The 15,133-nt window shown below is 44.1% G+C and overlaps 1 protein-coding gene across 1 annotated transcript in view; it reads right to left on the bottom strand.

The window, feature by feature from the left end:
- The window catches only part of LOC121271008 (protein EFR3 homolog B-like), a 250,589-nt gene that overhangs the window by 133,431 nt on the left and 102,025 nt on the right, over nt 1-15,133 (bottom strand). Inside the window, exons 15-17 of the mRNA XM_041176694.1 lie at nt 9,688-9,849; nt 7,825-7,956; nt 7,365-7,432 (exon numbers count right to left, since the gene is read on the bottom strand). Of these exons, the coding sequence (XP_041032628.1) occupies nt 7,365-7,432; nt 7,825-7,956; nt 9,688-9,849 (362 nt within the window). The remainder of the gene's footprint in view (nt 1-7,364; nt 7,433-7,824; nt 7,957-9,687; nt 9,850-15,133) is intronic.

Raw genomic sequence — 15,133 nt, 5'->3', positions numbered from 1 at the left:
TCAAGTCACCTCAAGATCTTATATGTTTCAATCAAGTTTCCTCTTGCTCTTCAAAACTCCAGCGGATACAAGCCTATTCTGTCCAACCTTTTCTCATAAGACAACTCACCCATTCCAGGTATTAATGTGGTAAACCTTCTCTGAGCTGGTTTCAATGCATTTACATCCTTCCTTAAATAAGGTGACCAATACTGTGTATAGTACTCCACTGGTGGCCTCACCAGTACCCTGTATAACTGAAGCATAACCTCCCTATTTTTGTATTCAATTACTCTCGCAATAAATGATAACATTTTATTACCCTTCCTAATTACTTGCTGTACCTGCATACTAACCTTTTGTGATTCATGCACTAGGACACCCAGATCCCTCTGAATCTCAGAGCTCTGTAATCTCTCACCATCTAGATAATATGCTTACCTTTTATTCTTCCTGACAAAACGGACAATTTCACATTTTCCCACATTATACTCCATTTGCCAGATCTTTGTCCACTCACTTAACCTATCCATTTCTTCTTGTAGCCTCCTTATGTCCTCGTCACAACTTACTTTCCTACCTATCTTAGTGTCATCAGCAAATTTGGCAACCATCTCATCTATCCCTTCATCCAAGTCATTCATATAAATTGTAAACAGTTGAGGTCCCAGCACTGAACATTGTGGCACATCACTCGTTACATCTTGCCAACCTGAAAAAGGCCCATTTATGCCTACTCTCTGCTTCCTGTTAACCAGCCAATTTCCTATCCATCCCAATATGCCACCCGATACACCATGAGATCTTATTTTCCGCAATAACCTTTGATGTGGCACTTTGTCAAATGCCTCTGAAAATCTAAGTACTGTACATCCACCAGTTCCCTTTTATCCTCAGCCCGTTACTTCCTCAAAGAACTCCAATAAATTGGTTAAACACGATTTCCCTTTCACAAAACCATGTTGACTCTCCTGATGACATTGAGTTTATCCAAGAGCCCTGCTATAACTTCTTTAATAATAGCTTCTAATATTTTCCCTATGACAGATATTAAGCTAACTGGTCTGTAGCTCCCCGCTTTCTGTCTCTCTCCCTTTTTGAATAATGGAGTTACATTTGCTATCTTCCAATCTAATGGGTCCTTCCCTGAATCTAGGGTCTTTTGGAAAATTAAAGCCAATGCATCTGCTATCTCAACAGACACTTCTTTTAAGACCCAAGGATGAAGTCCATCAGGACACGTGCTCTTGTCAGCCCACAGCTCCAACAATTTACTCAGTGCAACTTCTCTGGTGACTGTAATTTTACTGACTTCCATTTCCTGGTTTATAGCTGCTGCTGGGATGGTACCTGAATCCTCTGTAGTGAAAACTGAGCAAAATGCCTGCGCAATTCATCTGCCATCTCTTTGTTTTCCATTATCAATTCTCCAGACTCACTTCCTATAGGGCCAATGCTCACTTCGTTACCTTGTTTCTTTTTTAAATATGTATAAAATATTTCTATCAAAATGGACAATTTCACTTTTTCCCACATTATACTCCATTTGCCAGATCTTTTCATTTTATCTAAATGGCGAGAGATTGGAGAGCTGTGAGGTGCAGAGAGATCTGAGTATCCTGGTGCATGAATCACAAAAGGTTAGTATCTGGAGTTCCTCAGGGTAGTGTCCTAGGCCCAAACATCTTCAGCTGCTTCATCAATGACCTTCCTTCCATCATAAGGTCGGAAGTGGGGATGTTCGCTGATGATTGCACAATGTTCAGCACCATTCATGACTTCTCAGATACTGAACCGTCCACGTCCAAATGCAACAAGACCTGGACAACATCCGGGCTTGGACTGACAAGTGGCAAGTAACATTCGTTCCACACAAGTGTTAGGTAATGACCATCTCCAACAAGAGAGAATTCAACATCGCCGCTTGATGTTCAATGGCATTACCATCACTGAATCCCCCACTTTCAACATCCTGGGGGTTACCATTGACCAGAAAGTGAACTGGACTAGCCATATAAATACTGTGGCTACAAGAGCAGGTCAGAGGCTAGGAATCGTGCAACAAGTAACTCACCTCCTGACTCCCCAAAGCCTGTCCACCATCTACAAGGCACAAGTCAGGAGTGTGATGGAATACTCCCCACTTGCCTGGATGAGTGCAGCTCCCACAACACTGAAGAAGCTGGACACCATCCAGGACAAAGCAGCCCGCTTGATTGGCACCACATCCACAAATATTCACTCCCTCCATCACTGACACACAGTAGCAGCAGGAATTCACCAAGGCTCCTTAGACAATACCTTCCAAACCCACGACCACGGCCATCTAGAAGGACAAGGACAGCAGACATTTGGGAACACCACCACCTGGAATTTCCCCTCCAAGTCACTCACCATCCTGACTTGGAAATATATCACCATTCCTTCAATGTCGCTGGGTCAAAGTCCTGGAACTCACTCCCTAACAGCACTGTGGGTGTACCTACACCACATGGACTGCAGTGGTTTAAGAAGGCAGCTCACCACCACCTTCTCAAGGGCAACTAGGGATGGACAATAAATGCTGGCCCAGCCGGCAAAGCCCACATCCTGTGAACAAATAATAAAAAAAAATAAGAAATAAAAACTCTTACTATCTTTTAATATTTCTGGCTAGCTTTCTCTCATTCTCTAATATTCCCTCGTTTAAGTCATTCTTTGCTGTTCCTTATGTTCTGTCCAATCTTCTGACCTGCCACTTATCTTTGCACAATTATATGTTTTTCCTTTGAGTTTGATACTATCTTTGACCTTTCTAGTTAACCACGGATGGTGCGTCCATCCCTTGGATTTTTTCTTACTTGTTGAAATGTATCTATTCTGTGCATTCTGAAATATCCCTTTAAATATTAGCCACTGCATCTCTGTTGGCCTTTCCCTTAACCTAATTTGCCAATTCACCTTAGCCAGCTCAGCTTTCATGCCCATGATTTCCCTTATTTAAGTTTAAAAACATAGTCTCGGACACACTTCTCTCTCCCTCAAACTGAATGTAATGTGGTCACTGCTACCGAGGGGCACCTTCACTATGAGATCATTAATTACTCCCAACTCATTGCATAATACCAGGTCTAGTATAGCCTGCTCTCTGGTTGGCTCCAGAACCTGCTGTTCTAAGAAACTATCCCAAAAACATTCAATGTACTCCTCATCTAGGCTATCTTTGTCCATGTGACTTTTCCAGTCTATATGTAAAGTAAAATCTCCCATGATTATCACCGTGCCTTTCTGACAAGCCCCAATTATTTCTTCCTTTATGCTCCACCCTACCATGTGGTTAATGTTAGGGGGTCTGTATACAACTCCCACTAGTGACTTTTTGCCTTTACCATTTCTCATCTCTACCCAAACCGTTTCTACATCCTGGTTCTCTGAACATAAATCGTCCCTCTCTATTGTGCTGATACCATCTTCTCTTTTGAGGGAAGGTTAGACAGGTTAGGATCGTATCTGCTGGAGTTTAGAGTAGTGAGAGGTCACTTGACAGGGTAGCTGTGGAGAGGATGTTTCCTTTTGTGGGAGAATCTAGAACTATGGGTCGCTGCTTAAAAATAAGGGGTCACCTATTTAAAACAGATGAGGGGAAATTTTTTCTCTCAAAGAATTGTGAGCCACGGAATCATAGAATCTTAATGGCACAAAAGGAAGCCATTTGGCCCATCATGTCTGCACCGGCTCTCCAAATGAGCATTATGATCTAGTGCCATTGCCCCGCCCTTTCCCTGTACCTTTGCACCTTGTTTCTATTCAAATAATCATCTAATGCCCTCTTGAATGCGTCGATTGAACCTGCCTCCACCACACTTCCAGGCAGCGCATTCCAGACCTGAACCACTCGTTGTGTGAAAAAGATTTTTCTCACATCACATTTGCTTCTTTTGCAAATCACTTTAAACCTGTGCCCTCTTATTCTTGATCCTTTTACAAATGGGAACAGCTTCTCCCTATCTACTCTGTCCAGCCCCTTCATGATTTTGAAAACTTCTATCAAATCTCCTCTTGGCCTTCTCCTCTCCAAGGAAAACAGTCCCAACCTCTCCAATCTATCCTCATAACTAAAGTTTCTCATCTGTGGGACCATTCTTGTAAACCTCTTCTGCACTCTCTCCAATGTGTTCACATCCTTCCTATAATGTGGTGCCCAGAACTGTACACAATATTCCAGCTGAGGTCTAACGAGGAGCTTATATAAATTCAGCATAACCTCCCTGCTCTTGTACTCTATGCCCCTATTAATAAAGCCCAGGATATGCTTTATTAACTGCTCCCTCCACCTGTCCTGCCACCTCCAATGATGCATGCACATATATACCCAGGTCTTTCTGCTGCTACACCCCCTTCAAAATTTCATCCCTTATTTTATATTGTCTGTCCATGTTCTTCTTACCAAAATGCATCACCTTACACTTCTTTGCATTGAACTTCATCTGCCACCTACTTGCCCACTCCACCAACTTGTCTATGTCCTCTTGAAGTTCCACACCATCCTCCTCACAGTTCACAACACTTCCAAGATTCATATCATCCACAAACCTTGAAATTGTCCCCTGCACACCAAAGTCTAGATCATTTATATAAATATATCAGGAAAAGCAAGGGTCCCAAAACAGATCCCAAGTCTTCGGAACTGTCTCCCTGAAAAGGCGGTGGAAGCAGAGTCTTTGAATATTTTTAAGACAGAGCTGGATAGGTTCTTGGTAAGCAAGGTGATGATAGGTTATCGAGGGTAGGCGGGATGCAGACTCGAGGTTATTATCAGATCAGCTGTCATCTTATTAAATGGCAGAGCAGGCTCGAGGGACTGAATGGCCTACTCCCGCTCCTTGTTCTTATGTTCATATGTGTTCGTATGCAGCTGCACTCATCCAGGCAAGAGGAAAGTATTCCATCACACTCCTGACTTGTGCCTTGTAGATTTTGGACAAGCTTTGGGGAATCAGGTGAATTACTCACCGCAGGATTCATAGCCTCAGACCTGCTCTTGTAGCAACAGTATTTATATGGCTAATCCAGTTCAGTTTATCATCAATGGTGACCCCTGAATGTTGAGAGTGGGAGATTCAGTGGTAGTAATGCCATTGAATGCCAAGGGATGATGGTTAGATTCTCCCTTGTTGGAGATGGTCATTGCCTGGCACTTGTGTGGTGTGAATGTTACTTGCCACTTGTCAGCCCAAGCCTGGATGTGGCCTAGGTCTTGCTGCATTTGGACATGGACTGCTTCAGTATCTGAGGAGTTGTGAATGGTGCTGAACATTGTGCAATCATCAGTGAACATCCCCAATTCTGACCTTATGATGGAAGGAAGGTCATTGATGAAGCAGCTGAAGATGGTTGGGCCGAGGACATGACCCTGAGGAACTCCTGCAGTGATGTCCTGGTGCTGAGATGACTGACCTCCAACAACCACAACCATCTTCCTTTGTGCTCGGTATGACTCCAACCAGCAGAGAGCTTTCCCCCGATTCCCGTTTTGCTAGGGTTCCTTGATGCCACACTCGGTCAAATGCTTTCTTGATGTCAAGGGCAGTCACTCTCTCCTCGCCTCGGGAATTCAGCTGTAATGAGGTCAGCAGCTGAGTGGCCCTGGCGGAACCCAAACTGGGTGTCAGTGAGCAGGTCATTGCTAAGCAAGTGCTGCTTGATAGCACTGTTGATGACCCCTTCCATCACTTTACTGATGATCGAGAGTAGATTAATGAAGAGATAATTGGCCTTGTCCTGCTTTTTGTGTGTAGGATATACCTGGGTAATTTTCCACATTGCTCGGTAAATGCCAGTGTTGTAGTTCTTCTGGGACAGCTTGGCTAGGAACGCATTCTGTAGTACAAGTCTTCAGTACTATTGCTGGAATATTGTTAGGGCCGATAGCCTTTACAGCAACTAGTGCCTTCAGCCATTTCTCGATATCACATGGAGTGAACCGAATTGGCTGAAGACTGGCATCTGTGACGTTGGGGACCTCTGGAGGAGGCCGAAATGGATCATCTGCTTGGCATTTCTGGCTGAAGATTGTAGTAAAGGCTTCAGACTTATCTTTCGCAGTGAAGCTCTGGGTTCCCCCATCCTTGAGGATGGGGATATTCGTGGAGCCTCCTCCTCCTGTGACTTGTTTAATTGTCCACCACCATTCAAGGCTGGATGTGGCAGGGCTTAAACCTAACCCTTCAGTTGTGGAATCGCTTAGTTCTGTCTATCACTTGCTGCTTATGCTGTTTGGCACCCAAGTAGTCCTGTGTTGTAGCCTCACCAGGTTGACACCTTATTTTTTTTTTAAGATATGCCTGATGCTGCTCCTGGCATGGTGATGGTGGTGCCTGGGATATTGTCTGTCAGGTATGATTCCATGAGTATGACAATATCAGGCTGTTGCTTGACTAGTCTGTGAGACAGCTCTCCCAATTTTGGCACTAGCCCCCAGATGTTAGTCAGGAGGATTTGCAGGGTGGACAGGGTTGAGTTTGCCATTGTCATTTCCAGTGCCTAGGTCGATGCTGGGTGGTCTGACTGGTTTCATTCCTTTGAGGCTTTTTAGTGGTTTGCTACAAATGACTGTCGTGTTAGGCCATTTCAGAGGATGTTTAAGAGTCAACCGCATTTCTGTGGGTCTGGAGTCACATGTAGGCCAAATCAGATTTCCTTCCCTAAAGGGCATTAGTGAACCAGATAATCAGATTATCATTAGAATTTTAATTCCAGATTTTTATTGAATTCAAATTTCACCATCTACTGTGGTGGGATTTGAATCTGGGTCCCCAGGGAATTCTCCTGGGTCTCTGGATTAGTAGCAACAATACCACTACACCAACCCCTGTCCTTTCTTCTTTTTCTGTTTAGCGGTTTGATCCAACCAAGTGGCTTCCTCAGCCAATTCAGAGAGTGGTTATCTGTTACTCATATTGATAAATAAACCTTTGCAAATGAGAAATGCACCTTTATAAAAGCACTTTGGGGGAGAAATTAAACATTATTTGGTCTGAAATTGGAACAAGAAATGAAGGACAGGTGGACAAGTTTGAGATGGTGAGCTCCCAACCTGGTCTCCTCTAGAAATGCACCAATTTCCAATTTGGAAGGTGGTGACCTTTACCTGTGTTGGGTGCTTGGTGTTGGGTCCCAATACTGTATCTAGGATCCCAACTGAAACTGGCGTACTGCCAAGCCAACAAACAGAAAGGTTCCATCTCCCTTCACCCATATTTAGCACTAAAATAAGCAGAGAATGGATCAATAACCACAAAAAAACAGATTAGGTGAACTGAGAAGGAAGGTTATGAATGAGAGGGAAACACAGCAAGCATTTTAAAGCTCCTCATGCCAATCCCACTCTGATTCACTGTGCATACCTGCTTTCAGCTTCAAACACTCCCTCTGGTAATAGGTGTGGAGTTTCCTTCCTTCTGGCTTCAATTACCTGTAATAAAGATCAATAGAAAGGAAGTTAAAAGAGAGGAAAAGAAAGGGGAAGCTGAATCATGGGTTTCACTAATTGAGGGAGAGTTTAAATCATAGGTTTCACTAATTGAGGGAGAGTTTAAATCATGGGTTTCACTGTTACAGAGATCAAAACATGGGTTTCACTAACTGAGGGAGAGTTTAAATCATGGGTTTCACTAATTGAGGGAGAGTTTAAATCATGGGTTTCACTGTTACAGAGATCAAAACATGGGTTTCACTAACTGAGATTTCAATTGATGGGTTCCACTAAGAGACAGAGGTCAAAGCAGAGCAGGTGATAGAGGTAGATCAGTGTCAATGGTTCTCTCCTTCTGGACTCTTCCCTGTCCATTGCCCAGATATCCTTACCTGCTGGATATTCTGGCAGAAGGCAGGCAGGCTGGTAAGCTGGCTAATGAGATTCAGGTAGGCAGAGGAGAGGGCATGAATCGCACAGCGTGTCCACACAGGCAAGCTATCCTCATTTGTCAAAGAAAGTTCCTGTTAAATAGAGAGATTTTACTGTTCTTTGCAGTGCTCCACTGAACAGAGAGGATAAGGTCAATGATGGATTGAAAACCCTACATGTGACATAGAAGTGGGATGGGATATTCATACACAAAGTGGATGAGATGGGGGCGAAAGGGGTGTATCAAAGTCTCCGATTTATGAATAAACAGAATGTTTGGTGGCAATAATGAGATTTAATAAATGGCAATCAATAAATAAAGGGGGAATAATATGGAATGTAGCTATAAGAACATGAGAAGTAGGAGCAGGAGGAAGATATTTGGCCCTTTGAGCCTGTCCCTCCATAGGTCTGATCTCCTAACTCATCTCCACCTCCCTGCTCTATCCTCATAACCCTTAATTTCTTTTTTACCCAAAAATCTATTGTCCTCTATCTTGAATATTTCAAAACACAACAAGGGGACACATAAAGAATAAATAGAAAGGGGCAAAGGGACTTTGGAAAGAGAATGGCAGCCCGCACAAATCGGGGTAACAAAGGATTATTATAAATATAAAAAAAGGTCAAAGGATAGTCAAAGAGACTCCCAGGAAAGGGATGGACCTTGAAGGTGCGGCCTTCAAAAAATGAAAATAAACTCTTGACACCTCTGCCCATTGTCTGCTGCAATGACCAGTAGTCCTCAACCTTCCACCCCCACCCTGGAGGGCACCATGCTCTTGACCCCCAGCTTGGTGCCCTGGCCCTCCACTGGCTGCTGGCACCCAAAATGTGGCATTTACCTCCCTGATGTACCTTAAAAGGCACACACAGAATCCTTGTTGTGATGTAAATGGACCAGATCCACGTTATTCACTGAGCCTAACCATCACTGATTGCTCCATAATGCTGGATTTACACAATTTGTATTCTGGTCTAAAAATTGAGATTGTTTCTTTTTCATACTTTTGATGCCCTGAATGAAATGAAGCAGCAGCTCCTCATCTACCTGGTCTGGGGCTCAGCTAGATGCTCACCTTTTTCATTTAGAAGCTAAGGGAAGTACCATGAGCTATGGACATTTTCAAGTGTACCCAGTTTTATGGTCTATTCTGATTTTGCAACTTTATGGTATGTCTTTGTTACAGTTCATGATATTTTTTATTGGGATTTAACATTTAAAAGAAAATACTTGGAGGATTCAATTTCCTTTGCCTGCTTCAAAGTGGCTGTATTTCATGGTTCAACAGGCATATGTGGGAGATGGCTCAGTAAGCAACTGCCAATTGCCACAGCCAGTTTGCCTACAATTACTATAGTGCCACCCACTATGTCTGCATATACCACACTGACAATGTCTGAAAGCAAGTGACTCCATTTGTAAGCTCCGGGTCATCATGGAGCCAGTACAGATTATGTGCCACCCACTGTTAGGGCACCTACAACTTACACTAAAAGGCAGCACTGCCAGTTTTATATGCTATTTGAGAGATCTGCAGATTGTGAGCAGTTTGATGATGACTGAACAAGGTCATTGATAAAAGAAGAGGAATGGAGGCCAGGCAGAGTCCAATCGAACCCTGAGTTATGGAGAAAATTAAAAGCAGGAGCCATCAATCATCACACATGGAGAGCAACTGCAGGGAAGCATCTACATGGTTCTTAGATGGAGGCCATGTGATGGTGACTTCTTTAGAATTGAACAGTGGCAGGATATGGTAAATGGAACAGAGACATCAAAGATGAGGATTCACCAAAGCACTAAAGAGCAGAGCACATACCTGGAGAGCTAGTACCACCCGAATAAGATCTACAACCACCTCCTCATTGGCCAGCTCCACGCTGATGAGTGCAAGCATGGCATATAGGGCGTCATAGTGGATGTGCGAGTTATTCTCCTGTTTACAGCTCATGTAGATGTATCTGTACAAAGTCTGTGAGTGCTGCAAAAAATATGTCAACTTTGATCAAAATTGTACAGTTATTCACCACAGAAAGACTGCAGAATTTCCACTGGGATTCATCTGGTCTCCCATTGATCTGCAGAAGATCAATGGAAACGCTGGAAAAATGGCATAAGGAAGTAGGAGATCAGAGTAAAGCCTGAAACAAATTCTGCTGTGTCTTTTAACCTTTCCTGCCATAAAAGAGGGGGATACAGGGGGAACACTCTGAAGGTCAGAGGGATAAGGATGGACTCACTGGAGAACAGTGGGTTATAGAGGGTCACACTCCGGGACAGTGAGTTATGGAGAGACACACTCAGGGACAGTGGGTTATGGAGAGACACACTCTGGGACAGTGGGTTATGGAGGAACACACTCCGGCACAGGGGGTTATGGAGGGACACACTCTGGGACAGTGGGTTACGGAGGGACACACTCTGGGACAGTGGGTTATGGAGGAACACACTCTGGGACAGTGGGTTATGGAGGAACACACTCCGGCACAGGGGGTTATGGAGGGACACACTCTGGGACAGTGGGTTATGGAGAGACACACTCCGGGACAGTGAGTTATGGAGAGACACACTCCGGCACAGGGGGTTATGGAGGAAGAATCCATTGGGGCAGTGTGATATGGATATGCATTTTGGAGGACATAGGGATATGGATGGACATACAGGGGAACAGAGGGATATGGAGGGGACAGAATGTGGAACAGAGTGATTTGGAGGGGACACATGGGGAACATAGCAACATGGAGAGGACAGATTGGGGAGCCATGGATATGAAGGGGCACTTGGAGAAGAGGGGGAGATGGAGGGGACATAATCTGGAATAGAGAGATATGGAGGGGACACCCTGGGCAACAGTGGGATATGGAGCAGTTACACGGTAGAACAGTGGAAAATGGTGGGGTCAGACTCAGGAACAGAGGAATATGGAGGGGTCACAATGGGGAACAGCAGGATATGGAGGGTGTACACTTGGGAACATTGGGATACGGAAGGGTCACATTGGGGAACTGTGGGATATGGAGGGGATACACTGGGGAACTGTGGATATGGCAGGTGTAGTATAAGGCTCTGGCACATATTGGGTTAATGTGGGGCTGAGTACAGTACTGCCCACATAGTGGTGTAAGAGAGCAATGACCCCCATTCAGGGTCAGTTGAACGTTGGACAGAGCCATGTGTACCAGCAAGCATTGAATCAGCTCCTAGCTTGTACCCTTCACTGTATATTTGTAAATAGTTCTAAGAGTCAATAAAGACTTACAGTTAGCCTACGTATGACTACGAATATTTCCTCAGACCTACCGAACTGTAACCAATTCCCTACAACATGACGGCAGCTGTGGAAAAGCTCCAACCTCGCACAAATAGCAGAGAAAAGCTAATTTGCTGGAAGATTGAAAAAAAAGATCAGCAAAGCAGCCTGACCTGAGAAGAAGATCCAGAAGCAGAGGTGCAGAGGAAAAACTGCCAAGAAAAAGCTCCAAAGAAAGGTTTGGAAGCTGAAGGCAGGATTTTAAAATTCCTTACTGAGGCAGAAGATTCCATTGCATCTCCTTCAGAAGTCCAGCTTCAAATCCCAGAGCACAGAGTCAGCAGACCTCGCAAGGGTGAGCTGAATCTTTTAAAATTCCAGGGTACAGCCAGTCCTGAGAAGTCTTTAAAGATCTCAGAGTCAGAAGTGCAGTTTGAAAAATGCGTAACTAAACACCCGACCCCGAGTGGTGCCTTAACATGTAGCATCTGAGCTTGCTCTGAAAAAAGGTATAAATAATTAATTGAATACTTAGCTCTGAAGAAGAGGCATACGGACTCGGAACATTAACTCTTTTTCTCTCTCCATAGATGATGCAAGATCTGCTAAGATTTTCCAGCATTTTCTGCTTTTCTGTCAAATTTCCAGCATCTACAGTATTTTGCTTTTATCTTAAGGCAGAACCTACACTTTAAAAGATTTAACCATGGATCAGGATTCCAGGTTTTCAAATCAATTCAGATTAATCCAAGGCCCAGATCAATCACAATATTGTGAACTTTGGAGGAAAAGATTCCTAAAATAGCAAGTTACTTCAGGTTTAGACAAAAAGTCAGAAACAGAGCAGGCTAATACACTGCTTTACTCAGTAGGCCTGATTGTGGATGACTTTATTGCAAGACAAGGAATCAATGAATCATCTGCTACATTTGAATATGTACTAAAATCTTTTGACGTTTGTTTCAATCCAAGCAGCAATAAAATAATCGAAAGAGCTAAACTTAGCAAGCAAATCCAGCAGCCAGGGGAACCTGTCGATCCATTTATCAATGATCTGCACAGGATGGCAGAAGGTCGTGAATATGGAGATTTAAAATTGGAACCTATCAGAGATGGACTAGTGGTAGGAGTGGTGGACAACACACTCACTGACCTCATGCAAGCAAAGGAAGATCTAACCCTGGAAAAGGCAATCCAGATAGTTAGACAGTCAGGACTCCATGAGCAGCACAGAACCATTTTAAGGGGAGAAAATAAAGTGTGGTGCAGAGGTCAACCTACAGTTCAGCTAGTTAAGCAACAAAGACACAGGAACACTTCAGGCCAGGAAAAGCAAAAGCCAAACCAGCCTGCCGAGTGACTATGCAAAACATTATGGAGCAAAGCATCCCCACAGGCAAAATCAATGTCCTGCAATTTTAGTTCAATGCTTTCAGTGCAACAGGATTGGACGCTATGGCAACTGTGCAAGGCAAAAACTGTGAAACACACGGAAGACCCAAAGATCATTCACAAGGCTGAGACTGCAAACCATGCTTCTTGGGTGAGGCCAAAGATCATAGTTTCTCACTTTGGAATGTGGACTTTTCAGTCAATGGCTATTTAACAAATTTTATATTAGACACAGGAGCCAGAGTAACAGTTCTGTTGACAAAGAACCATGGCTGGTGACTGTGATGAAACGCAAATACTTACCTTGATTTTTAAATTGGCAGTTCGAGTTTGTTACATGTTTCGGGCCTTCTGCTCGTGTCAACCGGGAAATGGCCACACTTGCGCAGTTAGTATTTTTCCGTTCTTCAGGCACATGCACAGAAAATAAAGAAGCAAAGCATTGAAACGGAATGAAGCTGCAGGTCAGGTGACCTGGAAATGGAGCGTCATTAGGAGAGCATGTCTCAAGGAGCAGGAGATGGGGAGGGGGGACAGGGAGACGGTCCCAAACCAAGAAGGAGGTCCAAAATCAGGGAGTGAGACAGAAAAAGGTCCCAGGAGACAGTCACATGCAAGGGACAAAGACAGAGATCAGAAACAGAGCCTGTTCAGCAAAGCAAGGAGCAGAGGAATAGGCTCCGAGTTAAAGAGAGAGCTGCAAAGAGCAGACTTGAAGCAAATTGTTCTCGAGAGAAGCCCAAAAGATTCAAGGAGGCAACCAAAGGTTGGCGACTCCTTACTGTAGGCTTTTAGGAGCAATAGTGTTCTGCTTGGCACGGCAAAGATCTGAAAGTGTGCTTGGAAAGTGAAGCTTGAGTGTCCTCTGAGATCCAGGAGTAAGGAATCTTGGAAGGCGCAATTGAAACATTGAGGTGGGTCCTTGTTGAAGCCATTCGAGTGGGAGTGATGTTGGGAGAGCATTCGCAGGTGAGTTCATCCAATGTGGAGATTGGAAACCCTCGTAAGAAAGACAAAGTTTCCATGAGAATGGTTGGCTCACAATGTCTGCTGAGGAACACAAAAATGTTTAGGTGGGTTGTTAAGAAATCCTTGGAATCTGTTTTGGACACATCTGCCATTTATTTTTGGATTGTGGTGTGTCTGACCACAGTTCGCCTGTTAATTCACATCTACCCCATACCTACGCTGAATGTTAGTGCATAAGATTGTTATTGTAAATTGGTTATCTGTCTGAATTTGTATCTATCTGTAAAGGTATTGCTGGGGTAAAGGAATAATGTGATTTGAATCATTATCTTGTGTGTTGGTATTGAGATTTTTCCAACCTTTTTGCCTGGCGTGGTATAGTTCATTTTTCTTGTTTAATAAATGTTTTATTCTTTGTGCCAAAAGTTCCTCAGCAGACTCCTGTGAATTTGTTCAGTAACTTTCCTCCACAGTTTATAAAAAAAAACAAATTTATGATTTATCAAGCCAGGTTTCATTCTGGGATCTGACTTGTCCAGTAGTAACATCGGCTGGGATCTTAGCATGACCCAGCAGCTGACGCCACCCACAACATCCTGATAAGGGGCAGGAGGTTTAAAGCTCTCGGTGAAAGGCCCTCTGCAGGTGACACTGTGATACAAGAATAAAACAGTCTGTGAAAACCTCTTTGTGATCCACAACCAGGACTATTCATTACTAAACCACAAAACCTGTGATGAGGTTAACCTGGTACAGAAGATTGATGAGGTCAGCCAGCAAGGGCCTGGCTTCAAGTACAAATGTGAGTTCCTGAAACTCTTCACAGGATTGGGGACTGACAAACGTTTACAGGATCACACTAAGAGAGAATGCTAAACCCACGTGCCTATTCACACCATGTAAGATCCCACATCTACTCAGGAAGCATGTGCAGCAGCAGCTGGATGAGATGACAAACAGGGAAGTCATCTCCCCAGTCACACAGCCGCAAGGTGTCTCGGGATGGTCCCAGTCCCAAAACTGAACGGGTCCATCTCCACCTTCATCGACCTGACACGGAGCAATTAAGCCACAGCCTGAAAAGTACGTTGCAGGTCCTCAGTGGTTGAAAGCCTGACTAAACTCACAAAGAGCACGGAATTTTCAAAACTGGTGCAAACAGCGGCTTTTGGAAACTCCCCCCTTGAGGAAGAGTCCAGGCGACTGACCACAGATTCTGCTTTAACCGCCTGCAGTTTGGAATCACGTCGGCACCAGAAATATTCCCACGTACTATGTCAGCCATTTTGCAGGGTCTTCAGGGGGTCATTTGCCACATGCATGATGTATTGCTTCATGGTGCGACAGTGGATGAACATGATGAGAGACTCACAGCCTTAGAGCATCGGCAGGAAGCAGGGCTAAAGCTGAACCACAAATGGGAGTTTTCCAAAACAACAATTCAATTCCTGGGCCACATTGTCAGCAAGAAGGCATCACGGAAGACCCACAAAAAACCAAAGCTATCAGCGAGTTCCCAACCCCAACCTCAATTCCAGACCTTCAGTGATCTTGGGGATGGTGAACCAGCTGGCAAAATGTTTACCAAATTTGGCAAAGATCACAGAACCCTCAAGGCATCAGCTTAAGAAACAACTGGCATGGTGCTGGGACT

The sequence above is a fragment of the Carcharodon carcharias genome, chromosome 2 (genome assembly GCF_017639515.1).
Source record: "Carcharodon carcharias isolate sCarCar2 chromosome 2, sCarCar2.pri, whole genome shotgun sequence".
Classification (NCBI taxonomy): domain Eukaryota; kingdom Metazoa; phylum Chordata; class Chondrichthyes; order Lamniformes; family Lamnidae; genus Carcharodon; species Carcharodon carcharias.
The sequence above is the reverse complement of the archived record's forward strand: the minus strand, read 5'-3'. Positions and strand labels throughout refer to the sequence as shown.